Below are 27,808 nucleotides of genomic sequence, written 5' to 3'. Positions count from 1 at the left end.
AACGCGGATTTACGAAGCAACGCGATTTTGACGAGGATTTCCGAAGTTTCGCCGGATTTTTACACAAATTTTTGAAGTTACATGGTTTCTTACGAAGAATTCCAACGTTTCTCTGGTTTTAGAGAAGCGGATTTCCGAAGTTACGCAGGTTGTTTTAGACAGATTTTCAAAGTTACGCAGTTTTTTTAAGTGGGCTTACGCGTTTTTTCACGAGGATTTCCGAAGTTTCATCGGATTTTTACGCAGATTTTCGAAGTTACATGGTTTCTTAAGCGGATTACGCAGGTTGTTTAACACAGATTTTCGAAGTTACGCGGTTTTTTGGTAGGTTTACGAATTTTTTTTCACGCGGATTTTCAAAGTTTCGCCGATTTTAAATCCACATACAAATCGGGCGTAACTGCGTAACTTTGAAAATCTGTGTAAAACAACCTGTGTAACTTCGGGTCGTCAAATGGTGAGATAACTAAGTCCTCACAAGTCCCTATCTCATGCCTTCCCGAGCGTCTATGATGACATTTGGTCAATAGAACGGCGTCGACTGGGTGCTATCGCCTTCTGCGTTAGTAGCAGAATGAGAGGGTGCGAAATGGCTTGTAGGTTGAAGCCCACCCTAAAATGCAGTGTTTATCATAGTATATTACAACATATAATTCTGTTGTTTATTACATCATGTATTATTATTATTATTATTATTATTAGCAGAGCGTAACTTACACTGCGACATTAACTGTTATATTATATCTTAGCATATTATTTCATATATTATCGTCTTACACTAATTTATGTTATTATATACTATGTTGTATGGTATTATACTGCATTGCATTATATCACATTATATTGTATTATATTATAATATATTTTATTATATTATATTATATTGTATTTTATTATATTATGTTATATTGTATTGTATTATGTTGTATTATATTATATTATATTATAGGGTTTATTATGAGTAGTACTACGTACCTCTGCGCAAAATATAAATTTGTTTTCCTTATAAGTTATCATTTTTAAAGTAACTTTCAACTAAATATCAAGGTCGTCACAAGGTGAGCTTGGTTCTCACTGGTTCCTGTTTCCTGCCTACACGTGTGTCTGTGGTGACAAATGGTCTATGGAATGCGTTGATGGCAGAATGAGAGGATGAGAAATGACATATAAATTCAAGTAATATAATATCATAGCATATCGCAACATATCATTTTATTTATTCTATTATTTATTATATAATTCATTGTACTATATTATATTGTTTATTTTTATATTTATTGTTATTATTATTAATTTGTCATCAATAACAATAACATATATTATTTTTATAGATGTAGATATTATTATTGTAATTAGAAGAGAAATATTCTACTTCCTGCACTCTACATTAACTGTTATTTTATATCGTGTTTTGTAATATATTATATTATATTGTATGACATTGTATTATATTATAATTAATTAAAATATATTATATTATATTATGTTATATTATATTATTTTGTAATCTATTATATCATTTTATGTTATATTAATTTCATTACACTATGTTTCATTGTATTTATCAATATAAAACATTTTGCACGGGGGCGTAAAGGGGAGAGAGCATCAGGGCATCGGACGAATTGATGACTGGACGAGGGATTGTGGATAGCCAGCCCAAGTCACTTGAAGGAAACTTGTTTCCTTCTGAAGGTTTGACATGAGTCTGACGCGCCCTTCTCAAACAAACCATCAGGCGGGTTCAAGCATGTATAGCGATATGCTTCATCCATGCACTGGATATTATGGTTGGAAGAGCATCTTTTATTCCCGCGGAATACGAGTAAGTGACTCTACTTACGTATCCGCCCAACCCTTTTTGTTCGCTTTTCGGTAACAGCTATAGTAAGAAGGTGAATGGATGAGTCATATCGGGGCTACTGTAAGTCTACCCGCATCCACTGGCAAGTCCTTGAACTGATGGTGGCTTCACTTCACATCACATCACATCACAAAACAACCTGCGTAACTTCGGAAATCCGCTTCTCTAAAACCAGAGAAACGTTGGATTTCTTCGTAAGAAGTTACGCGAATTTTCGAAGCTAAGCAGAGTTCAAAGCAGATACTAATCTCTTAGTTTCTGTATGATATTCAGGTCCTTATGATATAAAGGTTTTTTTTCTGGTAAGCTGTTCTAAATCTGATTCCGATATAAACTTACTTCTTCATACTCGCATTTTCTTTCATAATTTTTTCTGCTTTGTTTTGCCACTTTTTCCAAAGTGTTTTGCTGTTCTCCTAATCCTTTTTTTAGTTTTCCCTATTTTATTATTTCAATAAATTGAACATTATTGAAATTCATTTGATATCAAACAGTAGGCAGAATGCTACTAGAATTACATCATTGGGTTATTTCTGAGATGCTTAAAGCTTACACCTTCCGAACAGCTTAATGGAACAGCAGTTCCATTTGTTTAGAGATGGTTTGGTTTCGGAAAAAAATAATTATCCAAAAATATATCTATCGTCCATCACATTCCGTTTATTTATAGATCAGATGAAACTGGGATGAGTTGAATGTTCATACTAATAAATTTCAGTTCATTATCACAGTACCTCTCTCGCACCTTCTTTTCACAATGATGATGCAACAAAACCTACCAAAACATATAACTATCACATGCTTAATGGTTAAACTATATTTGTTATCCACTAGAACTGCAAATACCTTGCCTGATCAGACCTTTTTTTTTTGAAGAACGTTTCCAAAAGCCGTGGTAAAACAAAACTTTTCTCGAAATTCATTCCAATTCATGTCTCATCGTTCATGAGACGGTGTCGATGATTCCAGACAGAGCACCTGCGCCTAGCATTGATTGTGTGTTAAATATAGTTTCCCAAATGGCTCCTCAACCATTGGCAACTGAACTGCAGCACTCCAAACTTTTTCATTCGATTACAGAATTACCAATTACAGAACTTCCCATTTTTTAGCATCCAATTTGTCCCCCACCCCCACCGGTGTCCCACCGGCACTCTTCCCCGCACAGAAGCAATCAATTAACTCAATTGCTACGGTACTGTCAGCTAGCGTAAGTAATTAATTTTCTTGTCACCGGTGTGAGTACCGGTAAGCGTGACGTCACACCAACAAATAGCACCAACAGCGAGCGGTACTTTCAACTACGGTACTTCGTTGAATTCACCCGGTCCTGTCCTGGTTCTGTCTTGTTTTATTTTTTTTGTTTTCGTTCACAACACACATTTTACATTTTTGTGGAAATCTGAGCTACGATTTTTTCGCGGCGTTCTCTCCCGTATTCACTGCTTGTATACCGGCTAGGTATACCGCAGTAGCGTAAATTCATAAAAATAAAAAAAAACTCATACGAGAACATGACCGGAAGTGAAGCACCCCGTTCGTTCGTTCGTTCGTTCGGGAAAGTGAATAAATCGCTTTTTCGCTCGCAACCGGATACGGATCTTTAGCATCCGTAAATACGCAAATCCTGTGAACTTACGGGACTTCTCGAACAAACCACTTCAGCAATGTGTGACTGCGGGTTCCACATTAATTCCGTTCGTATCCAGATGCTGAGACACCGAACGGCTTTCCAATCTGTCGGGCTCCAAAAGAGTCCAACAAAACCAGAGTCGAAATTGTGGCACAAACCCGGGAGTTGAAAATAGCATTCTGCTAATGATTTATGACTTCATCACCGATGGAATTGCAGGCATATACAAAATTTAAGATTCATCCCGGTGGAAAGTTTCGCTTGACGTGAAAAATAGAACATGCTGCGACACTCGCGGAGAACCAGCGCTTCACCCCAAAATTAGGTCATAAAATATTTTGTGTTCGCTAATTAGCTGGTGATACAGCGAATTCTAAAACGAGAGACTATCCATGTGCTAATAGATTCAGTCCCCCCTAGCTGGCCAACCAACCAGTGGAAAGATCAGATGCTCCCTGATTCACATGTACAAAAGCGACCACTTTTGCAAAGTGACGCAACCTGAAACCTATTCTATCACCCAGTCCCAATGCGATTATACCGCACCGGATCGTAAAATTAGCTAAAACAGTACCACCGCTAGCCGACAGTTGTTAACAGCAACAGGCTTCCCCACTACTGCAGCATCGTCTACATCGTTTGTGGGAACACCGGAATTTGGCAGGATTGCACCCGGGAGGGACATTTCTGCTAAACGGACTAGCCCAGTTAAATTTAGATGTACTCTGCATGGCGCATGAAGGTTCGGTAGAAAGAGGAGAAAAGTCCGTTAACATTGTCCCCATCCAGACGAGAGAAAGCGGTTTCCAAATAGGGTGTCCCTTTTTTTTCTGGTGCAACTTTCCGTTTTAGTATTAGATTTGAGTTGGGATTCCACATTCCCTTATTCTTCATTCGACCGCTCCGGATGAGACTCTGTTTTGAGCCGCCCATAACAAACATTCGTTTATCCTTTCCTTATCAGCATGTCACAATATCGCTGTTGGTTATCCTATCTTCACGGGCACTGACATCGAAAGGATGACAAAACAGGAAAGGATTACAGTTGGCTGGACATGTAGCAAGAATGCCGGAAGAGAAAATCGCCTACGCGACACTCAAGATAGATCTGGAAGAAGTCATCGACTGCGAGTAGACTGGCAGAATGGCGACCCAAGATCAAGTGTTCGGGAAATCTGTAATTCATTCGTTCATATTTCGAAGACAGAATGAGTGATTGGCAAAACATGTTAACACAAACTACTATGCATTGACGAGTCGAAGACTAACCATAAAGAATCTAAGTAATAAGTAATAATTATGCACTCGACTGTAGCGGTTTTTTTTAAACAAGAACGACTGTTTAATACTGCCCGACGTTTCGACCTGTGATTATGATCTTTATGAAGGGAAATATCTTAATGTTTCTTGATATTTCCCTTGATAAAGATCATGACCAGTGATCGAAACGTCGGACAGTATAAGTTGTAACAGTGTGAACTGCAAAAGCCGAATACATAATTATTACTTACTACATAAACAATCGTTTCATCATATTTCAAGTGTCTAAGTAGGATCTACTACTTGAAATCTTCTGGGATAATTCAGCAGAAAATGTGTATATTTTTTATATAAAAAATATCCACAACTCCTCGCAAAAATCCAAGTCCTGAGTCCAGGTGCAGGACCATAATTCTGGAAAAAAATCCAGATCCAGGTCTAGAGTTCAAGTCCAAAATCAGGATTCAGCTATTGAAACCTCGTCCAGAACTTAGGATCCAGTCCAAAACTAAACTCCAGGAATTAAGTCAAGAATCCAGGTCCAAAATTCAGATAAAGAGTTCAGGTCCAGGTTTAAGGCTTGAGAATTCAAGACCGAATCCAAGGCCCAAACAGGTTAATTTTCTTGGTGCGGAATCTAAATTCAGCTTCTGAACTCTAATTCACTTTCAAGACAAGAATCCCTGTCCAGAACTTAGGTCTGAAAGCCAAGTCCAGGCCCAGAAACCACGTCCAAAATTGAAGTGTTTGCCCAGAATTCATACCAAGAATCCAAATCCAGAATCCAGGTACAGAATTCGGGCTCAGCATCTAAGCTTAGGTTCCAAACGCAGATCCAGGCTCCAAATTCGGGTCCCGATTTAGATTCCAAATCCAGAATCCGGGTCCAGAAACCACATCCAAAATACAGATCCAAACACAGAATTCAGATCCAGAGTTCAGATCAAGAGAGTGCTTCCAGAGTAAGAACTCAGGTCCGAATGCAGCTCCAAACAGGTTTGAAATCCCGATACAATAAACAAATCTAGCTACTGAATTCTGTTTCAGATCCACATCAAGAATCTCTGCCCAGAATATTGACCTAAAAGCCAGGCCTGGTCCAGGCCCAGAATCCATGTCCATAATTGCCATCCATGACCAGAATTCAGATCAAGAATCCAGGTCTAGGTCTAGAATCTAGGCTTAGGTTCTAAACGCAAATCCAGGTTCCAAATTTAGATCCAGATTCAGATTTCAAGTCCAGAATTCAGATCCAAACACATACCCCCGGGTCTAGATTTCAGATCAAGAGTTCAAGTCCAGCTCCCAGGTTAAGAGCACAGGTCCAAACAGGCTTTAAATCCAGATGCAAAATCCAAGTCTAACTTCTGAATTCTAGTTCAGATCCAGGTCGAGAATTCCTGTCCAGAATCCAAGTTCAAAATTGAGGTCTATGTCCAGAATTCAGATCAAGAATCCAGTACTAGGTCTAAAATCTAGGTACGGAATTCAGATTCAGGTTCCAAACGCAGATTCAGAATCCTAGTCCAGATTCAGAAATCTTGTATAGAATCCATATCTAGGTTCTGAATTCGGATTCAGAATTTAGGCTTAGAACTGAGGTTCTGCATTCTGATCCAGATTCCAGATTTAACTTCAGTTCTAGAGTCCGAATTCAGGTACAGAGCCCAGGTTCAGACTTAGATTTCAAGTCCAGAAAAGAGGATCAGGATTCAGGTTCCGAATCTAGAATCAGACACAGAATCCAGGTTCAGAATTCAGATCAAAAGTCGAGGTCTAGGTTCGAATTCTAGGTGAAGAATTCAGGTTCAGTATCCAGGTGCAGGTTCCAAACGCAGATTCAGAATCCTAGTACAAGTTCAGAAATCTTGTATAGAATCCAGGTCCAAATCCACATCTAGGTCCAAGTACACATCTAGGTCCAGAATTCAGATTCAGAATTTAGTCTTAGAATCGAGGTTCTGCATTCAAATCCAGATTCCAGAATTCAAATTTAAGTTCAGTTCAAGAGTCAAGCCTCCGAATTCAGGTACAGAGCCCAGGACAGGATCCAGGTCCAAACACAGAATCCAGGTTCAGAATTCAGGTCTAGATCAAGAATTCCCTGAACTCTGGGTCAGAATACAGGTCCAGAATTCGCCTCGTTTAGTTGGAGCAAGTCAAACCAATCCAAGGATTTATTCAGACTCAGGCACCTCCTCTAGAAGTCAGGTTCAGATAAAGAATAATGGTCAGAATTTAGGTCAAGCATTGAGATCAGGTCTGGAATCCGCGTTCAGAATTTAGGTTCGAATGAGTTCAAAATCAAGGTACAAAATCCAAGTCCATGTTCAGAGTTCTGGTTTGAAGCTAGGACCGATATTTTGAATCCTGGTCTGAGTTGAGAACTCAGATCCAAAACTCAGGACCACAGATTCAGATCCAGAATTCAAATACAGAAAATCTAGGCCTAGAATGATAGTCCTGAAGTCAGGTCCAGGCTCCGATGCCAGCTTGATAATTCTGTCCAGAATCCAGATACAGCTGCATAATTCTGTTTCCGAATTCTGGGTTAGGAACTAGATCCTAGTGTAGCATTAAGGATCAGACTTCCGGTCCAGAGCCGAGGTCCAAGTCCAGGATTTAGGGTCAGAACTTGCCCTGTTCTATTGGAACAAGTCAAACGAAACCACGAATTTATCTAGGCACAGAATCTATCTCTAGCACATAGGCCCAGGCCCAAAATCAAAGTCCAGAATTCAGGTCTGGAATCCAGGTTCAGAATTTAGGTTCACATAGGTTCAAAATCATAAAACTTAAATCCACGTTCAGAGTTCTGGTTCGGAAGTAGATCCTTAATTCAGGTCCAATACCTAAGCCCAGGTTCTTAGTCCAAGTGCGGAATCCAGGTCGAGATTCAAAATTCAGATCCAAAATCCAGGTTCTGGTTCAGAATTCAGGTCCAGGATCTAAGCTTAGGTTTCAGGTCAAGCATTCAGATGCAAACTCAGGATCTAGGTCCAACATTCAGGTTCAGAATTCAGATACCGAAACCAGCTCCAGAATTTAGGTCTAGAAATCAGGTCCAGGTTGATAATTCGGACTTCAAATTCTGGTCTTGAACTCAGATACAGAATCCGATCCAGAACACAGATCCATAACCCTGGTCTAGAATAGGTTCTGAAGTCAGGTCCAGACATACAAATCAGTTTCCGAATTCAGGCTTAGGATCCAGATCTAGATTTAGCATTCAAGTGCAAACTTAGGACCTAGATCTAACATTCAGGTTCAGAATTCAGATACCAAATCCAGTTCCAGAATTCAGGTCTAGAAATCAGGTACAGATTGATGATTCGGATTCAAAATTCAGATCTACGACTCATATACAGAATCTAGGCCTAGGTTTAGAGTCTCGATCAAGAACACAGATCCATAACCCTAGTCTAGAATAGGTTCTGAAGTCAGGTCCAGACATACAAATCAGTTTCCGAATTCAGGCTTAGGATCCAGATCTAGATTTAGCATTCAAGTGCAAACTTAGGACCTAGATCTAACATTCAGGTTCAGAATTCAGATACCAAATCCAGTTCCAGAATTCAGGTCTAGAAATCAGGTACAGATTGATGATTCGGATTCAAAATTCAGATCTACGACTCATATACAGAATCTAGGCCTAGGTTTAGAGTCTCGATCAAGAACACAGATCCATAACCCTGGTCTAGAATAGGTTCTGAAGTCAGGTCCAGACATACAAATCAGTTTCCGAATTCAGGCTTAGGATCCAGATCTAGATTTAGCATTCAAGTGCAAACTTAGGACCTAGATCTAACATTCAGGTTCAGAATTCAGATACCAAATCCAGTTCCAGAATTCAGGTCTAGAAATCAGGTACAGATTGATGATTCGGATTCAAAATTCAGATCTACGACTCATATACAGAATCTAGGCCTAGGTTTAGAGTCTCGATCAAGAACACAGATCCATAACCCTAGTCTAGAATAGGTTCTGAAGTCAGGTCCAGATCTAGGATTCAGGTCCTCAACCCAAGAATAGAATCTAGGGTCCTGAAATCAGGTCCAGGTTCAGAAACCCGGTCCAGAACCGAGGTCTAAGTCCAGGATCTAGGTCCAGAATGCTGGCTCAGAATCGAGGAATAAGGAATCAGAAAAAATAGGCTCAAAAGAAAAGTTCACACATTTATCTGGAGATCTGTGCTCTGTGGAATCAGAACTCAGGCTCAGAATTCAGATTCAAAATTCAGGTACAAAATTCAGGTCTATGTTGGGAATTCCGATCCAGAACACAGGCCATTAACCCAGGTCTTGAGTCTAGGCTCTGAATTCAGGGCCAAAATTCAGGTACAGGTTCGTAACTCAAACAAAGCGTGAGTTTCATGTTGTAACATCGCGGTGTGAAGCCGACCATGAAGAGATAAGAAGAAGACGGACAAATTCGTGAAAAACAATCTTGGTTTGGTAGGCCATCTGCGAGGGTGGCAAAATGTACTAACCGAACGCAGCAACCGGAGCCACGGTTGGTAATTCCAACAAAGCAAACAAGGAGAAATCGAACCAAAATATTGCAGACTATTTGCATAAGTTTTTGATAAAATCTGTCATAAAAAAAATTTCCGACAATCGGCTTGGAATGCCAGTGGAGTAAGAGCACTTCCAACAATATGATCGGGATTTATTTAAGTTCTTGTAGCAATTATCATAGCCTAACGTTTAATTCAAAAGACTCCATTGTTTGAACGCCTTTACCTTCATCAGACTTTGGCCGTATTGCTCAACTCAAGGAAGGTACTTGGGACCGGTAATATTTGTGTGATTCACCAATGTGGAAATCTATTATCTAAGCTGACGACTTTGGACTATTGTGAAATATGCATCAATTCTTGGAAAGTTAGTTTGATCGAATTTTATACTATTCTGTCAATTTATGTAGTTGTATGAGTTATAAAAGATTTATCCTTTGATCTCCGGTTAACTTATTGTTTAGAGTAAAGATATAAGATTATAAAATAGTTATAAAGAGCCTTCGAAATAATTTTAACAAAAAAAACTGATTTGGCCAACAATTTGCAGCTGTGGCTATTTAGGAAAAAAGTTACGATCTGTGAAATAAGACAATTCGAAACATTATCTGGATCAGATTGGGAAGCAAATCAAATCGGGACATTGGCACCACCGCCCGGGTCACCCTAGCCGACGAGGATCAGTGACACACCAAACACTCACACACACACACATGACGACAGGAGAAAATATGAACGTGTAATTAAAATTGTCCCACCTCCCGTCCGCTGCCCCCCCTGGGTGCCGGTTGCGCTACTACTGCGGATGATCGAGGAAAGCTAATATTTGTTCTGCCTTGCGGCAGTACGAGCATGGCTGGCTGGATGGATGGATAGATGGATGAAGTGATGGTAGCCGAAGTAACGAACCGGGTGAAAGCTCTACAGCAGGAGATGATAAGAAACTTAAAGGATGCCTTCCTGTTCGCATAATGCCTCGCACCACCCGGAGAGACAGCGCGCGGAGGAGGCAGAAGTGAAAACTTTTCATTAACGCTTGTACTGGCTTAGGTTACGAAACAAATGGCGGACGGAGTTTGGGGGAGGGGGTGGCTTGAATTGTGAAAAAGACGACGGATGAAGACGAATCCTGAAGTATGTTTCCCCAAAGTTTACGATTGTGTTTGCCTCTGTCTTTATTTCTCTATTAGAATGGTGCTGTTGTACTTTTCAAGCACGCCATGAGTGGGAAAGTTATAGGAAGCTACTTGTCGTTGCGCCTCGGGACTAACTTTTCCACTGCATGTTTGCTGCCGTAGAGTTTTGTTTTTTCGTTTTCGTTTTCGGTACTAGCAAGCAGTCAGTTCCACTGTTTAAGCAAGTAGTTAACGTACAACGTGTGCAAATTATGTGTTTCGTGTTCATTTCAATTACACTGCTCATGATAAGTTTCCTGAGAATGAGCGCAATGTCGGCATCCTTAATTGAAAGTAAGTCAGTAGCATTCTGTTAATCCTAGCTTTAGAATTACTCACTGAAGTACTGCGAACATCTTTATTAGTTCAAATTTTCTATTCGTCTTATACTCATCACTGCATTGCATTAGCAGATTATATTAAACTGCTAATGGCACCGAAGTGTCTTTTCTGACGTACCGAAAGAAAGAACGGAATACTGATCATAAATAATAATAATAACAAATAATTATGAATCCATGTCACTGAGACGAAACAAAAATTTCAAAACCGCGCCCAGAACAAATCACCCGATTGGATTTACAATAGAAATGACAACACTGATTCAATGCCCGGGTCTATTCGGTGCTCTCTCGATACCACGCCACATTTGCCACAGCCAACTCGAACAGCGCGTTCTGACTAACACTCGCACAGCGCGACGAGCCTCGAACATCCACTGTTGCCACATTTTGATGAGATGATTGGTACAAAGTACCAAACAGAAAAACCGTTTGCATCGAGTCGTGCTGTACGAGGGAATGAACGGACCAATACAAACATACCGTGCTAAGCGAGAGAACGCGTTTTTTTCTGTATTCCGTCCATCCGTCCGGCATAAACTGCTGCAACAGCAGCAGCAGCAGTCAGTGGCAAACGTCAAATAAGTGCGGATAGCAAACTTTGACCGGGTGAAAAGTGGAAACATTTGACTAAATAGTGCCGGTAATTGAAATGGATCAAGCGGTAGGTTTTCATTTTGCACGATTGTTTAAGGTGTGGCGAACAAAGCAACCGTTGCCGGATGCGTTTCTACGGTTAAAGTTGATTAGCACTATTACTATTAGGTACTATTTCTTTCAATTCTGTCAGGGTCAGGGTTGCCAAATTTGATTCTATAAACTAAGTTATTGTTTATGTTTATATTTTAGTACGTGATTCTTAGTTTCGTTTGAATTCTATGTAATTAGCTTTTAAATCAGTTTCTAAGGTCGTTTTGAAATTAATCTATCGAGATCACAGGCATTTATTTCAGCATTCCGCTTAGTTCATAGAGTCTGAAGCCGCGTTAAGTTAAAAACCTAGTCTTGATTTCGGTACTAATTTGTCAAAATTTCAACAGCAAACTTGGTCGATGATATGATTTTCGGTCAAAATCCCTGGGAGTTAACTTTTCTTTAACATTTTCGAGATGACACCAGATCTCGACGCTTCATGCTGTTTTAAAATATTTGGCACCAAAAAAAAAGAACTTTTTCGGAAATCTCTAAATTTTGATTTTATTCAAACATTTTTTTGTCGTGAATACGACTTACTTTACTATGGGGCGCCTTTTCAAATTTTACCCTGGACAAGAATGGGCAGAACTTTATCGCGAATATCTTGATGTACTTAACCCAGCAACACAGTTTATTCTACAAGCTATCGGAAATATGATCAGGAATTTTTTATTACATTTTCATTTAAACGAAGTTTTCTAAAACTTTCGGATATAATGAGTAAAATTCATCACGCTTGCTTGCCTTTTTCGCACCCGGACGACGGTTTTGAGGTAGTCAAGTACATATCAGTTTCGATGGTCTACTGTACGAGTATAAAAGGTAAACTTTGATTGCAAATCGTTCATTTCTTCTAGTGCTTCAGACGGGACTGGATGTCGAGGTGAGATTCTCTCACCAACATCTGTAAGAAAAAACCAAGTATGAAGCGTGAAACGCTCAGGTCGTGCTCCCATTTGGAATTCGGTCGATGGGAGGTTTATTTGGACTTCGATCGGTTACAGGTTTAGAACTAAAAACCTGCATGTTGAAACTGGATTCCTGAAGTGAATTCAGTTTTGCAACTAGTTCAAAAACTAAATTACTATTGAATTCTGAGCCTGTTCTAAGTTCTGAATGTAGTTCTTAAACTCAGGTCCAGTCCCTAATTCCTAAATTGGTTGGTGGTTTAATGCATAGAGCGTTGGTCTTACAAGTCAGTTGTCGTATGTTCAAGCTCCGGCCTGGAAGGATTCTTGGTGTCAACTGGATCATAGCACTAGCCATGTAATGGTTCAGAAAGTCAAATTCCACGAAAGAGGAATGTAATATCAAGACTTTGAAGCGTTAACTTTCACCCCCAGTCGCTGGGAGCTAGATCTGGGGGCACATGGAGGGTGAGAAAGCAAATCAAACCTTAGTTCGTTCATTTTGACCATTTTTCTTTTAACTCTGCAGTTTTTTTTTCAACGCGGATTGTCGAAGCTAAACGGTTTTTTTAATACGAATTTTCAAAGCTATGTGGTTTTCTTGTTTTGTCATAGAAATGCACGAAGTGTCGAGATCTGGTTTTATCCCGAAATCTTTTTTAAATCAACTTTCTAAAACTTTCCTTATTTATATTTTTAAGTGATATATATCGAGATTACACAAGATCTTGACGTTTCATGCATTTCTACGTTAAATTTTTCAAAGACGTATAAAATTTTTTTTTATTGTTTTGCCGATTTTTGAGATTAGGCAGTTTTTTTAAGCGAATTTTCGATGTTACGCGATTTTTTGTGTGCGGTACGTATCCCCCATATGAAAAGTGGATGGATAATATCAGAGCCTTAACTGGATGTTGTTGGATATAATAATCCAAACACTTTCTCACAGCAGACAGCTTCTCTTTATTCAGTTAGCTCAAGCTGCAATGTTTTTTTTATTAGTATAAGGTTATGATAGAGTATAATAGAGCAACTTACAACTTAGTTTCGATTTCTTCGCGTTTCGCCTTCGGCTCAGGGTCACATAAATAGTGTGGACTTTGCGTCTGCTTAGCGGTTCAAATCGAACTGTTAGGCGGAGATGGTGGTTCAATTTGAACTGCTTTAAGCACTGATGAGCCGAAGGAGAAACGCGAAGAAATCGAAACTAAATATTTACTTTACGTACACACCAAAAACCTTTAAATGTTACAATTTAGTGTTCCTCCAAATTTAAATCAATATTGGAAAATCCAATTCATGGCACGTTAGAAGCGAATAATTACAACTGATAAAAGTAGTTTATTTCAATACTCGTTCCGCAACTTGGTCTTTACACCTGTTCAGGGTAGTTTGAAGTGCATAATTGAACGCATTAAATTCAATTCCAAATAACTTACAAGCATGGATGCGGCGATAGTATCGCTGAGAAATTACAATAGTATATCGTTGAAACAAGTAACCGCATCTCTCAAACCTTTTAATTATAGAAGGAATTTAAGTAATATAGGAAAAACTATTAATTTAGCCTTCAACGGCTGTAGTTTTCTTGTTTATCATTTTTCAGAAAAAAATATGTTTGAGCTACTTATAGGGCTCATTTGAAACCAACGTTTAGCTGGTGGTAGTACGTTGCTACGTTTTGGCGTTTAAGGTTCGATTTTTATAAGGCAATTTGAACACTAATTTAAATGAGTTAAAAAAATAACTTCCCTGTTTTATGATTTTTCAGAAACCGTATAAAATTAGTTATCATCGATCTCGCATCTCAACTACTTATATTTATATAATAAGATTGACTGATTCTTGACGAAAAAAACAATCAGAACTTTTTAATGGCAGCTTATATTGGAAACCTTAGCTGAGTAAAATTGTGCGCAATATTTAGCTCGGTAAATCTTCGCATGTCGATTTTATCGTAAAACTGATCACAAAAAACTTGGAACAAAAAAGGCGGGTGGGTAATGTCAGAGACATAACTGGATGTCGTGAATACCAAAACAACTGACATGTTCCTTAACACTTCCGAATATCAATTAGTTGATCCATTGTATGAATTATGCAAGCATTCCCCAATTAGTTGATCAATTGTATGAATTATGCAAGGCTTCACTTGATCTCGATTACTGTGAATTTCACACAGCGAAAAGTGCACAAATCTAACCAAACTGTTCTAGATTTGCACTAAACTGAGGATATTTACCTTCGATTTGCGAACAACATATCCGAATAGTTCTTTAGAAAACCTTTAGAGCCATTAGAAAGGATGATTTTGTGTAATGCTCTCCACCGTTGTTTTTTCACCAATGCTAATGACTGGCAGCTGTGACGTAATCGCTTGTCTTGTCGAAAGCGAAACTAGCTGTGCAGACGACACAAAACACATCCACTCGCAGTGGCGATAGAATCCAAACTGATTCAATTTATGTTAAGAGGTTTCTTTTTATGTGATTTCGTTTGTAGCTTTTTCACCAATGGGTAGTCCTAACGGCTATAAAAATAGCAGCATACATAATTTTAATGTCGATTATTTCATTTCGGATTTGCATTTCATTGAAAGAAACTATCAGGGTGCTGTACGGTATTTATTGCTGCCTTTCAGAAGAACCAAATTGTGGAACTCACTACGATATTAAACACTGTTCGGAACATTTTCCTCGAACGATTTGTTGTACAGCAGCAGATATTTTGATCTCTTCCTTAGAACGCGTTCTGATTGGCTGATGTTGATATGGGTCAAATGAAACAGGTTTTTCAATAGTGTACAATTGAAATACTTCAAAGCTATTGATATACACGTTTAACTTGAAAAATTTCGATTCTATTGGTAGTAAGATTATATAAATCCTTTCACAGATCACTGAGCTATGAGCTTTAAAAATACGAGAAAGACAATCGCGCCTTATGAATTATCCTCTTTGATACTCGTTTATACCAAACATTGAAGAGAAGTTTAATTTTGAATTGTTTGAGATTATGTCACAAAACTGAAAATTTTATCATAAAATTGTGATCATATTTCCGATGCCATCCTACTTTTATTCTGAAAAATTAAAGTAACTCCATCAACTGAAGAGGTAGGAAGATTGCTTCTTCAGTAAAGTTGCTAAAAATAAATTTTCCTACAGCTTTGCTGTGAAGTGCAATAATTTAAGCTACCAAACAACTTTTGTGGAAACACCAACTACAAAAAAAGTAATATTTAATAGCGAAAATATTTTTGTCTCGCTAATTTCCTGTTTCGGACCACTGTGCACTGTTAGATGCAATATATCAAAGATTTCCAAATGTAGTGCTAAATGCTTACGCAGATGATTTATCAATGTTTTTTTGAGAATAAAACAATAGTACTGCAAGCAGTATCTCTATTTGAGGAACTCGGACAAATTTCAGGACTCAACAAAACGAAAACTTCAGGCTAGTGGCTTAGAGTCAAAAATAGCATCAAGATACTGGGTGTTATTTTTAGTGACAAAATACGGCAAGCACAATTGGCAAACAAATATAACAATGAATGTGAGCCTCGCTAGAGAAATCAAGGCAGACATTGGTAAATTTTTATGGTATGGACAACAACTGCAGAGAATATCATTGCTAAATACAGTGCTACCTGGAATGAATTCGAAAGCGTTGCTAGTAAATCGCCATTTAAGCAATTTTCTTAGAAATATGGAGTCAACTACTCCTTCCTTCTGTACTCATATAAGCATCTTGCGCCATGAAATAACACATATAGCGGAACGAGTGAGAAATTTGAAAAAATGTTTAACAACATCACTAGCCAATTTTTTGTGTGTTTTGTAAAAACACGACTAGATATAAACATTCGTTACAGATTTTTTATAGATAATATTTAAATGCGCTAATTAAAACAGATTTTTCAAAAAAAAAGGTTAATGTAAAAACTTCAAAGCCGCATTCCGAACAAACCAGCCGATTATATTTAGAACAGAAATGACAACACTGATTCAATGCCCGGGTCTATTCGGAGCTCTCGCTATCACGCTATCACTCGAACAGCGCGTTCTGGCTAACACTTGTACAGCGCGACGAGCCTCGAACTTCCACTGTTGCCACATTTTGATGAGATGGTTAATACAAAGAACCAAACAGAAAAATGTCTGCATCGAGTCGTGCTGTACGAGGGAATAAATCGACCAATACAAACATACCGTGCTATGCGAGAGAGCGCGTTTTTTGTATTCCGCCCGTCTGGCATACACTGCTGCCACAGCAGCAGCAGCAGTCAGTGGCAAATGTAAAATGACTGCGAGTTGTGAAGTTTGACCGGGTGCAAAGTGGAAACATTTGACTAAATAGTGCCGGAAATGGAAATGGATCAAGCGGTAGGTTTTCATTTTGCACGATTAATTAAGCTGTGGCGAACAAAGCAACCGTTGCCGGATGCGTTACTACGGTTAAAGTTGATTAGCACTAAGTTGGTACTATTTCGTTATATTCTGTCAGGGTCAGGGTTGCCAAATTTGATGTTTTTATTCAGCATGTAATTTTTAGTTTTTTTATGCATGTAATTGAGTGATCATGCTTCTAAAGGCAGATTTGAAAGTTATTTCATCACTCTTAGGCTGTGAACCATTTCGCGAATTATATTCATTTGTTCAAATTTGACAGTAATCCATGCTTGAGTGCATGGTTATTTTTGACAGTTCGGTGGTTGACTTCCGACACTAGGGAAAAATCTTCAAGTCTCTGCTAAAAATAACACCTGTACATTTTCTGTTTATACTATCAGTTACAACGTTTTTCTTACGTTTTCTGAAATATAATCATTATACTTCTTGTAATCATTTCATTTTCAGTTCAAAATAAATCCTAATATCTTTCCATTCGTCAAATGTTGATGTGCGCCGAAGTTTTTTTAGTTGAATTTTACTACTCGATAAAATCATTTATTGGTAGGGGAGACCAGCGCGAAAATGTCCACTTTTGGTTTTGCGCGAAAAATAATACTTTTACTCAGAATGTTATATACTGTTCGGAAGCTATAACCTTCCTCACTTATACGGGCGTAGTCTTGCTCAGAGTGCACCAAACTTGAAATGGAAAATCTCGAAATGGGTAGGACGAAAATGGCCAGTAGTACTTTACCGCAGGAAACCTCCAGAAACGACCAAATATTGTGTGTAAATGAAATTTTTTGACCCTAGTAATATCTTACAAATGATGAACTACATAAAATCAACCAGTTTTTGTGAAAATTGACAGTGTCTAGTGGTCATTTTGCCCCATCAAGACCGCTTCACCACTCATTTTTCTCAGAGATGGCTGAACCGATTTTAACAGCATAGGTTCGTTTGAAAGCAACTATTGGGTCATTGACCAAGTTCGAAGATCAAATGGCTGTCACTTTCGGTTCTGAAGAGATAATAACTGACGTATAACTGACGTAATCGACTAACTGCACTTTTTATATCGGCTCAAACTCCTCGAAAATAACAAACGAATTTCGATAAACTTAGGCTTATTTAACGGCTGGTCTCTGATCATGTTTGGGAAATTATATCTAACATTCCCGGTTTGGGAGATGTAACCTTATATGTGACTTAACCGACAAAGCATAGTGTTCTCCAGTGCACTAAAATTTATCGACGACTTTTTTATGACAAAAGCCTTAAAATTGCATGAAATGTCGAGATTAAGTGTCATCTAGAAAAAGTGTCATCTAGAAAAATTATTTTTTATAAATTTAAATTTAGAAAGAGATTGAGTGCCAAATGTCCTAGTATTACACGAAATTGCCGAGTCCCAGAGTCAATATTGTTCAAACAAATTTGTTTTTACACAATCTCGACGATTCATGTTGTTCTAAGGCAGTTGACATCAAAAAAAAATTTTTTTTTGAAATCAACAAGTCCCAGAAATTGGATTAACTTCAATTTTTTTTTTCGAGGCAATACCAAATCTCGACATTTCATGGAAAAATTTGAAGCCATTCACACCTCAGTTCGTTCAATTTGGCCATTTTATTTTTTAAATGACTTGTGACATTGTGTTGGTGACAGACGATTTCGATTTTTTTCTGTTTCATATGAAGCCACTTTTATTGTGATTTCACTCTTCAAATTCAATATCATAGTCACTAAGGGAGGTTCTACTTTTTCAAGGTAGTCGAAAAACAGTGCTCTTAATATGTAAGAATGGCTAGTAGGGAACATAATTATCTATCACAGAACGAATTTTTTTCAATATGAAAAATGATGTGTTTCGTAAATCAACTTGGAACTTTTAAAATCGATATTTCTCAGTGTTGGACTCGATTGGCATTTTTTTCTATATTATTTAAAAATTTGAATGATTTTGTAAAAATCACCTGTAAAAAAACATTGATAATTCGTAATTTTTCATTTTTTTTTAAAATTAGGGTCATTGATGGCCTTTTAACTATTGTTTTTTTGGTTCCTTATTTGTCATTTTTCGACTTCAAAGTAAAATGGTAAGAAAAGTTCAGTCCTTCTCAAACGACATTTTTGGGAGAAAAAAACCTTGCTAACTTAGGAAAAAAAACATGGCATATTTTGTCTTTTTGTGAGAAACCCTACGTTCCCATGAAGTTTCATTACAAGTGAATTAAAGTCATTATTTTAAGAAAGTGCTAGGAAGAATGAGAAACTGCTAGTTTATATAGATTGCCGATAGTAAACTGTTATTTGCACTTATGACCTTTTCCAGTGTTTGTCTTCATTTGTTCGATTTGGCGCGAATTTGGTTCAATATATTTTAATATTTATAATTAGTTAAAGCTAAATTCTAGAAAAATTCCTTCTGAATTGGAAATGACATTGCTTTAAAAATAAAATCATAACTGAAAAAAGAAAACTTAAAAAGTTTAACCAAAACTTCTATGTAATTTTTATTTCGAGCCCGATCGGACCACCGAGCAATTAAATAAATTGTGAAATTGTCTTTTGGAACCCCCTTTCTTTACTTTTCTGATTACCGCAACTTCAGATACCTTGCCAAATCATGATTTTTTATAGATTTGATTTTAACTGGAAATTCAACTAAACTAATTTTTCAGCCTGCAATTGACTGGAGTTCATTTGTGTGCAACAAAAATGTTCGTCCGTTTATCTTTTTTGCGATCAAAACTTGCTTATACGGTTGACAGTAACCAGTTTTGTTTTTACTGGCGGCATGTTGCTTGTTGACGTGGTACGATCGAAAAATATTTTCGCAGTCTGATTTGTCGAATTGTTCTGTGCACTAACAACGAATCTTTCGACTGAATCCCACGTCTGCCGATCGTAAGATCCCTTTTTTCGGAGATTTCGGGGCTTTCTGTAAACGTAGTTTTTTGTTCCTTCATTTTGAGTGTGGATTAAAAAAACGAATACTCTGGGTTACCTGATCTTCAATTTCTATGTACATTGAGGTCTTTTTTCGCGCGGTTTTGATTTAGTTTTTTACGCGGATTTCCGAAGCTACGCTGTTTTTTTAAATGCGTTTTTGTTTTCAAAGTTTTGCGATTTTCTTGTTTTGTCTTGGAAATACACGATGCGTCGAGATCTGGTATTTTCGCCGAATTTTGTTTCAAGTTTCAAAAACTCTACACTTGAGTTTTTGATTTTTTTCAAAATTTTTTTTCTCGAGATTACACCAGGTCTTACCGTTTCACGTATTTCTAAAACATTTGACATAAAAAAATGTCGATTTCGGAAATCATAAAATTGTTCTTAGTGGTTTTTTTCAAGCAAATTTTTGTCGAGATAACACCAGTATTTTGATGTTTCATAATTTTTTCCATAGTTTTGCGATTCCCGGGTAAAAATTCCTTCCGTATAGTTATTATTCTCTACGAGAGGCTGCTACAGTGTGAATTGTATGTAAACATATCGAGTTGTTCCTGAGATATGGGTTGCTCAAAGTGAGACGTGTTTTTTTTCGCAGAGGTAAACGGTGTTCATTGTAGTTCTGGAACAGACAATTTTGTATGTTTTTCTGTTTGTTTTGAGTTCTCTGTGAAAAGCTGTTTTTGTTTTGTCGAATAATTTTTACAAAAAACTACAACAAAATATTTGCAATAATTGGATATATTTCGTCAAATTTGATTTTAAAAAGTGCGATAAATATTTTTTTCGCGGCCAAACATTCTTTAAACTGTGTCACTTCGAAACGAAGTAGACCTCATTAGCCTTGTAGTCCTTCCTAAACATTGGGATTTTAGAAAGAGAAAGTAGACGCTTTTGGAGTCATTCCAATATCTATACCTGCTCGTTAATCGTCCCGGTTGTCACCAAAGGAGTGCTTCGCTTTCCACGTGAACAAATTGCTTGCCAAATCATGTACTCTTTGGCCCACTTTGACAAGTTCTGCTTCCCTACGTCTTTTTCGCTATCAAACTGTGTGATACAAATTTGAATACGCTTTAATAAAACATATATTTTTCTCTTTAATTGATTAAGCTATTCGTTATATATCGTGCACAAAATTTGACGAAATATCCCACTTTGAGCAGCCATATCGCAGGAACAACTCTCGGTAGTCTTTATTGAAGAATAATAACTACATCAAAATGAACGATTAGGCTACTCATAGTGTTTTTATTCCGCGCTCAAAATGAAGGAAAGGAAAACCACGTTTACAAAAGAAGCTCTCTTTAAAGCGGTGCATTTCGACGTTCGTAAATTAGACATTGCATTGATAGCCTAGAAGACGTTATAAAGCAGAAGTTGTCAAAGTGGGCCAAAGAGTACATGATTTGGCAAGCAATTTGTTCATGTGGAAAGCGAAGCACTCCTTTGGTGACGACCGGGAAGATTAAGATAAAGGAATTACTCCAGATGCGACTACTTTCTCTTTCTAAGATTCCATGCTTTTCTGGCCGGATTTAACCTCGTGTTACTCGAAAGATATAAATTTGATCGTTACTAAAAAAAATCTAACCTATCCTCCGCTCTCCGTCTCATTCAAGCCCTCCGGTTCCAAGCAGCGGCGTGTCCTCACCATAGCGGAGAAGCTTAACATCCTGAATCAGCTATCCAGCGGACGTGGATCATCGGAACTCGCTCATGAGTACAACGTGCACGCATCAACCATCCGGAACATCCATAAACACGAGTTCACTATCCGAACGATGGCCAGAAGTGTAAGTGCAGAGTTCAAGATGCGCAAGAAAGTCTGTCTATTTACCGTTCACCAATTCCGATTTCAGCGTACCAGAAAGAAATATCGACAGCGCCGTACCTTCTCGCTAACCGAGAAGCTCAACATCCTGAACCGGCTGGAATCCGGGCACACTGCCACGGCGCTCGGTATCGAGTACAACGTAAACGAGTCGACCATTCGGAACATGCGCCGACAGGAACCCTCCATCCGGTCCATGGCCCGCCTGGTCAGCTCGGACGTGGCCGCCGGTTCCATGCGAAAACGAAATCCACGCTTTGGGAAGATGGAAACATGTCTGGCCGCGTGGCGGGATGACATGCGGACCAAGCGGTTAGTACTGTATCATTCGAAAATTCGGGCCAAAGCCTTGGAACTGTACGAACGGATCGGCGAGGATACGGAGTATGCGGATGGTAACTCGTTCCACGGTAGCAACGGTTGGTTCGAGAGATTCAAGAACAAGCACGGACTGTTTGAGATTCGCCCTCACAAGGACCGCATCCCACCGGATGAAGTCGAATTCAAGCTGCCACTGCAACAGATGCTCAGTACGCTTAGCTTCAGTCGCAGTCAATTTTTTTCGGTGGAAAGTACGATCTTCACGTGGAAACAACTTCCGGGACTGGCCGGTGAAGCAAGGAGCACCTTGATTTTCTGTAGCAATGCATCCGGCGATTTTGTAACACGGCCCACATTTATCAACGATAGCGAACAGTCCAAGGCGGACTCCCCCATCACGGAACGGGATCTCGAAACTTGGTTTGAAACTGTTTTCGTTTCGGAAGTGGACAACTACGTTCAGGGGAAAATGCTACCCTTTCAAGTGGTACTAATATTACCGCACAATCAAAACTGTTCACCAAATCTGAAACGCTCAGGAGTAGACGTTCGAACACTGCCAAGCAATTGCAACTCGTCCTGTCTGCCGGCAGTTCAAGGCATTCTGACTCATTTGAATGCCGTGTACTTGAGACAGGTTTGCCAGTGGTTAGCCAGCGAAGTCAGCACGGGCAGGACGCTTCAAAAGTCTTGGGCTTCATTTTCGTCGAAAGATGCGGAGATGGTTTTGCAAACATCGATCGTTCTACTGGACGAATCGGCTCTCCGAAATGGTTGGTCTTGTCTGTTGGATGCCCCAATGGAACAACACTCCAACGACGAAATAGTGCATGAAATAGTAGCCAACCTGCACGAGTTGGGTCTGTCGCAGGTGACAGCGAAGGATATTTTCCACCAAATCACACCCCGTGAACTTACCAACGAAGAACTGTTGGAGATGTTTCGCAAACAGCACGAAGACGGGGGCCAGTACAGTATTGAAACGTTAAGACAGAACCAGCAGTCGGCGGCTGTCGTGGATAACTGGCAAGTTCAGTTGACAGATTACACTCCGGAAATACGGCACACACTGATCGAAAAGATCGACCGTCATCTGACGGAACTGGCACGTGCCGAGGATTTCTTCGATATGTATGATCTAAACCGAAAGCGTGCCAAAGGCGTATCGGGAAGTCTGCTGAAGGTCGCTGCGTGGGCTCGGGAAATGAAGGACGAACTGATGGCCCTGGAACAGCCGGAAGAAATTGCAATCGAAATCAAGGAGGAGGTACTTATGTTGGATTCGTCCGATGATGATGATGTTGTTGTAATGAATTGATGTTGCTTGAATACGGACGGTTTGACGTTTGTGTGATTTATTTACGGTGATGATGACTTTTCCTGAATTTTGCTTGGATCTGACCTCCGGTTCCGGAGTTATGGAGTAAAATGTGCATAAAAAAGGGAAAATAAGTGCACCAACTTTCCTCGGATGATGGCTTAACCGATTTTGACGCTCTATGTTTTCAAATCAATCGTCTTATAGTCCATTAAAAAAATCTTGATTTTCATCTGGATCCGACTTCCGGTTCCGGAGTTACAGGGCGATTAGTGTAAAAATTCAAAAATTATCTACTCACTTTGCTCAGAGATGGCGTGACCGAGTTTTGCAGAACTTCTGACTTTCATCTGGATCCGGAATTATAGGGTAAATATAGGTTATTATCAGAAGACGGCTAAACAAACCGATATCGGTCATTCTTTCAAAAATCGAAGAAAATTATTTTGAAGAATACCACAGTATTATATATGATAATATGATGGAGGGGACGGGTATAGCGTGATGGGATAGTCGATGCCTTTCACGCAGCCCGCCTGGGTTTGATTCCCAACCCCGCACATAGGGTCAGAAAGATTTTCTGGTCCGAAGAGGCGAATGACCTAAGATGTTAAAGCCTCTATAATTGAAACAAAAAAAAAAAAGATAATATGATTGATATGAGAAAGACATCGTTACACCACTAGATGGATTAAAACGGAATTTTCTAGTGTCTTTTGACCGAAAACAAAACTTTACTTAAAATAATACTCATTCAAAAACTCAAAAAAACTTATTCTGTTAGGAGATTACCCAAAACACTCTATCGTTAGTTGCCCGATATTTGCAAAAAGTTTCAGTACACTGAAGTCTATTTTTATGTCGGAGATGCGTGCCGCATGAAAAATCACTTAACTTTGGAAAAAATTGGCATAAAAACCGCATAGCTTTCAAAGAACTACATTAAAAAAACGCAAAACTGAAGATAAAAATGTTTTAAAAATTCATCATTGAAGTTCACAAAGTTAGTCGAATTCTCGAAAAAAAATGCAAGAAAAATTTCTAATCGAGTTTTACAATGAAAAAAAAAAACGACTTCAAAAATCGAATCGTAACAAAAATTAATCTAGACTGTCATTTGAAAAGGGTCCAACTTGTTTCTACATTTTTTTTTTAATAATTATAGCCGAAAAATTCTGCAAAAAAGTACTAGTGAAGTTCACAAAATTCAAAATTAGTCGAATTCTCGATTAAAAATGCAGGAAAAATTTCTAATCGAGTTTAACACTGAAAGAAAAAATGATTTCAAAAATTGAAAATCGATTCGTACAAAAATAAACATCAACAATGAGTCTGGTGTTATCTCGAACAAAAAATAAATATTTTTCATGAACCGGAAAAGTCACAGAAAACCGCGATTCGAAAAAATTGAATTTCTAAGACAAGACAAGAAAACCACATAGTTTTGAAAATTCACATAACAAAAAAAAACGCTTAGCTTTGAAAATTCACACACAAACGAGTTCTAATAAATCCTGAAAGTTAGCACTAAAACAAGTTGCACATAAACCGCCTTAAAAGAGCCATGAATGTAATAAATAAAAAAAAGTTTCAGTTTTAAAAACTAATTTCCATTTGAAATGCCTATCATGAATCAAATTTTGAGACGAAATTTCATCATAATCATTGTTGATGTTAATTTTTTCACGAATCGATTTTCAATTTTTGAAATCATTTTTTCTTTCAGTGTAAAACTCGATTAGAAATTTTTCCTGCATTTTTAATCGAGAATTCGACTAATTTTGAATTTTGTGAACTTCACTAGTACTTTTTTGCAGAATTTTTCGGCTATAATGATTAAAAAAAATGGTGGAAATAAGTTGGACCCTTTTCAAATGACAGTCTAGATCAATTTTTGTTACGAATCGATTTTTGAAGTCGTTTTTTTTCAGTGTAGAACTCGATTAGAAATTTTTCCTGCATTTTCAATCGAGAATTCGACTAATTTTGTGAACTTCACTAGTACTTTTTTGAAAAATTTGTCATTTTTCGACTATTACTATTCAATAAAAAAATTGTAGAATTTAGTTTGACCCTTTTCAAAAGACAGTCTAGATCATTTTTTTTGCGAATCGATTATTTTTGAAGTCGTTTTTTTTCAGTGTAAAACTCGATTAGAAATATTTCTTGTATTTTTATTCGAGAATTAGACTAACTTTGAGAACTTCACTAGTACTTTTTGCAGAATTTTTCGGCTATAGTTATTCAAAAAAAATTGTAGAAATAAGTTGGACCCGTTTCAAATGACAGTCTAGATTAATTTTTGTTACGAATCGATTTTTGAAGTCGTTTTTTTCAGTGTAAAACTCGTTTGGAAATTTTTCCTGCATATTTAATCGAGAATTCGACTAATTTTGTGAACTTCACTAGTACTTTTATGAAGTATTTGTCATTTTTTGACTATTACTATTAAAAAAAATTGTAGAAATTAGTTTGACCCTCTTCAAAAGACAGTCTAGATCAATTTTTTTACGAATCGATTATTTTTGAAGTTGTTTTTTTTTTTCAGTGTAAAACTCGATTAGAAATTCTTCTTGTATTTTTATTCGAGAATTAGACTAACTTTGTGAACTTCACTAGTACTTTTTGCAGAATTTTTCGGCTATAATTATTAAAAAAAAAAGTAGAATAAAATTGGACCCTTTTCAAAAGACAGTCTAGATCAGTTTTTGTTACGAATCGATTTTCGAAGTCGTTTTTTTTTCAGTGTAAAACTCGATTAAAACTTTTTTCCTGCATTTTTAATCGAGAATTCGATTAATTTTGTTAACTTCACTACTATTTTTTTTTGCAGAATTTTTCGGCTATAATTATTCAAACAATTTGTTGAAATTAGATCTTTTAAAAAGACAGTCTAGATCATTTTTTTTGCAAATCGATTATTTTTGAAGTCGTTTTTTTCCAGTGTAAAACTCGATTAGAAATTTATCATGCATTTTAAATCGAGAATTCGACTAATTTTGTGAACTTTACTAGTACTTTTTTGAAGAATTTATCATTTTTCGACTGTTACTATTCAATAAAAAAATTGTAGAATTTAGTTTGACCCTTTTCAAAAGACAGTCTAGATCATTTTTTTTGCGAATCGATTATTTTTGAAGTCGTTTTTTTTTCAGTGTAAAACTCGACTAGAAATATTTCTTGTATTTTTATTCGAGAATTAGACTAACTTTGAGAACTTCACTAGTACTTTTTTGCAGAATTTTTCGGCTATAGTTATTCAAAAAAAATTTTAGAAATAAGTTGGACCCGTTTCAAATGACTGTCTAGATTAATTTTTGTTACGATTCGATTTTTGAAGTCGTTTTTTTTCAGTATAAAGCTCGTTTAGAAATTTTTCTTGCATTTTAAATCGAGAATTCGACTAATTTTGTGAACTTCACTAGTACTTTTTTAAATAAGTTGTCATTTTTCGACTATTACTATTCAAAACAAAATTGTAGAAATTTGTTTGACCCTTTTCAAAAGACAGCCTAGATCATTTGTTTTTTACGAATCGGTTATTTTTGAAGTCATTTTTTCAGTGTAAAACACGATTAGAATTTTTTCTTGTATTTTTATTCGAGAATTCGACTAACTTTGTGAACTTCGCTTGTACTTTTTTGCAGAATTTTTCGGCTATAATTATTTAAAAAAAATTGTAGAAACAAGTTGGACCCTCTTCAAATGGCAGTCTAGATCAATTTTTTGTTACGAATCGATTTTTGAAGTCGTTTTTTTCAGTGTAAAACTCGATTAGAAATTTTTCCTGCATTTTTAATCGAGAATTCGACTAATTTTGTGAACTTCACTAGTACTTTTTGAAGAATTTGTCATTTTTCGATTATTACTATTGAAAAAAATTGCAGAAATTAGTTTGACCCTTTTCAAAAAACAGTATGGATTAATTTTTGTTACGAATCGATTTTTGAAGTGTAAAAAAACTCGATTAGAAAATTTTCTTGTATTTTTATTCGAGAATTCGACTAACTTTGTGAACTTCACTAGTACTTTTTTGCAGAATTTTTCGACTATAATACTTCAAAAAAAAATTGTAAAAATAAGTTGGACCCTTTTCAAATGACAGTCTAGATCAATTTTTGTTACGAATCGATTTTTGAAGTCGTTTTTTTTCAGTGTAAAACTCGATTAGAATTTTTTTCTGCATTTTGAATCGAGAATTCGACAAATTTTTGAACTTCACTAGTACTTTTTCGAAGAATTTGTCATTGTTCGACTATTACTATTCAAAAAAAAATGTAGAAGTTAGCTTGACCCTTTTGAAAAGGCAGTCTAGATCAATTTCGGATAAGAGTAGCATTAAAAAAAAATTAAATTGATGAACGCTTACTAAAAAACTTATGGTAGGTAATTATGTACTTTTTCAATCATGCATATATTGTAAGATAGGTAGTTATAGGAAGAAACAGTCTAACTAAAACTTTTTCTTGACCATAATAACTATTATGCACATAACGGGCAACTAGCGATTTATCAGTTTTTGAGTGTCATTGGAATATTGAATGATTATGACTTTCAGTTCAGATAAGTTTTCGATAAAACTGGAAAACAAAA

The 27,808-nt window shown here is 37.2% G+C and overlaps 2 protein-coding genes across 8 annotated transcripts in view; one reads left to right on the top strand and one right to left on the bottom strand.

Moving 5' to 3' along the window:
• Nucleotides 1-27,808, bottom strand: part of LOC131426203 (fasciclin-1) — a 467,103-nt gene that overhangs the window by 218,513 nt on the left and 220,782 nt on the right. The gene's annotated exons all lie outside the window — the stretch shown is intronic.
• On the top strand, nt 11,320-23,242 carry LOC131426204 (tigger transposable element-derived protein 1-like). Of its 2 annotated transcripts, none has more exons than XM_058588761.1 (3): nt 11,320-11,453; nt 21,365-21,538; nt 21,605-23,242. In XM_058588761.1, exons 1-3 carry the CDS (start codon nt 11,442-11,444, stop codon nt 23,213-23,215), a joined length of 1,797 nt encoding a protein of 598 aa, XP_058444744.1. In that variant the 5' UTR covers nt 11,320-11,441; the 3' UTR covers nt 23,216-23,242. The 2 variants fall into 2 exon arrangements, with proteins under 2 accessions (XP_058444744.1, XP_058444743.1); XM_058588760.1 differs by lacking the exon at nt 11,320-11,453 and adding an exon at nt 16,362-16,778.

The sequence above is a fragment of the Malaya genurostris genome, chromosome 1 (genome assembly GCF_030247185.1).
Source record: "Malaya genurostris strain Urasoe2022 chromosome 1, Malgen_1.1, whole genome shotgun sequence".
In the NCBI taxonomy this organism is placed as follows: Eukaryota; Metazoa; Arthropoda; class Insecta; order Diptera; family Culicidae; genus Malaya; species Malaya genurostris.
Note: the sequence above shows the minus strand (reverse complement) of the source record. Positions and strands in the feature narration are given on the sequence as shown.

Bases quoted from the DNA above. Each gene is read 5' to 3' on its own strand.
- LOC131426204 (XM_058588760.1), top strand. The intron at 21,539-21,604 runs GTAAGTGCAGAG...TTCCGATTTCAG, and splicing joins TCCGAACGATGGCCAGAAGT to CGTACCAGAAAGAAATATCG.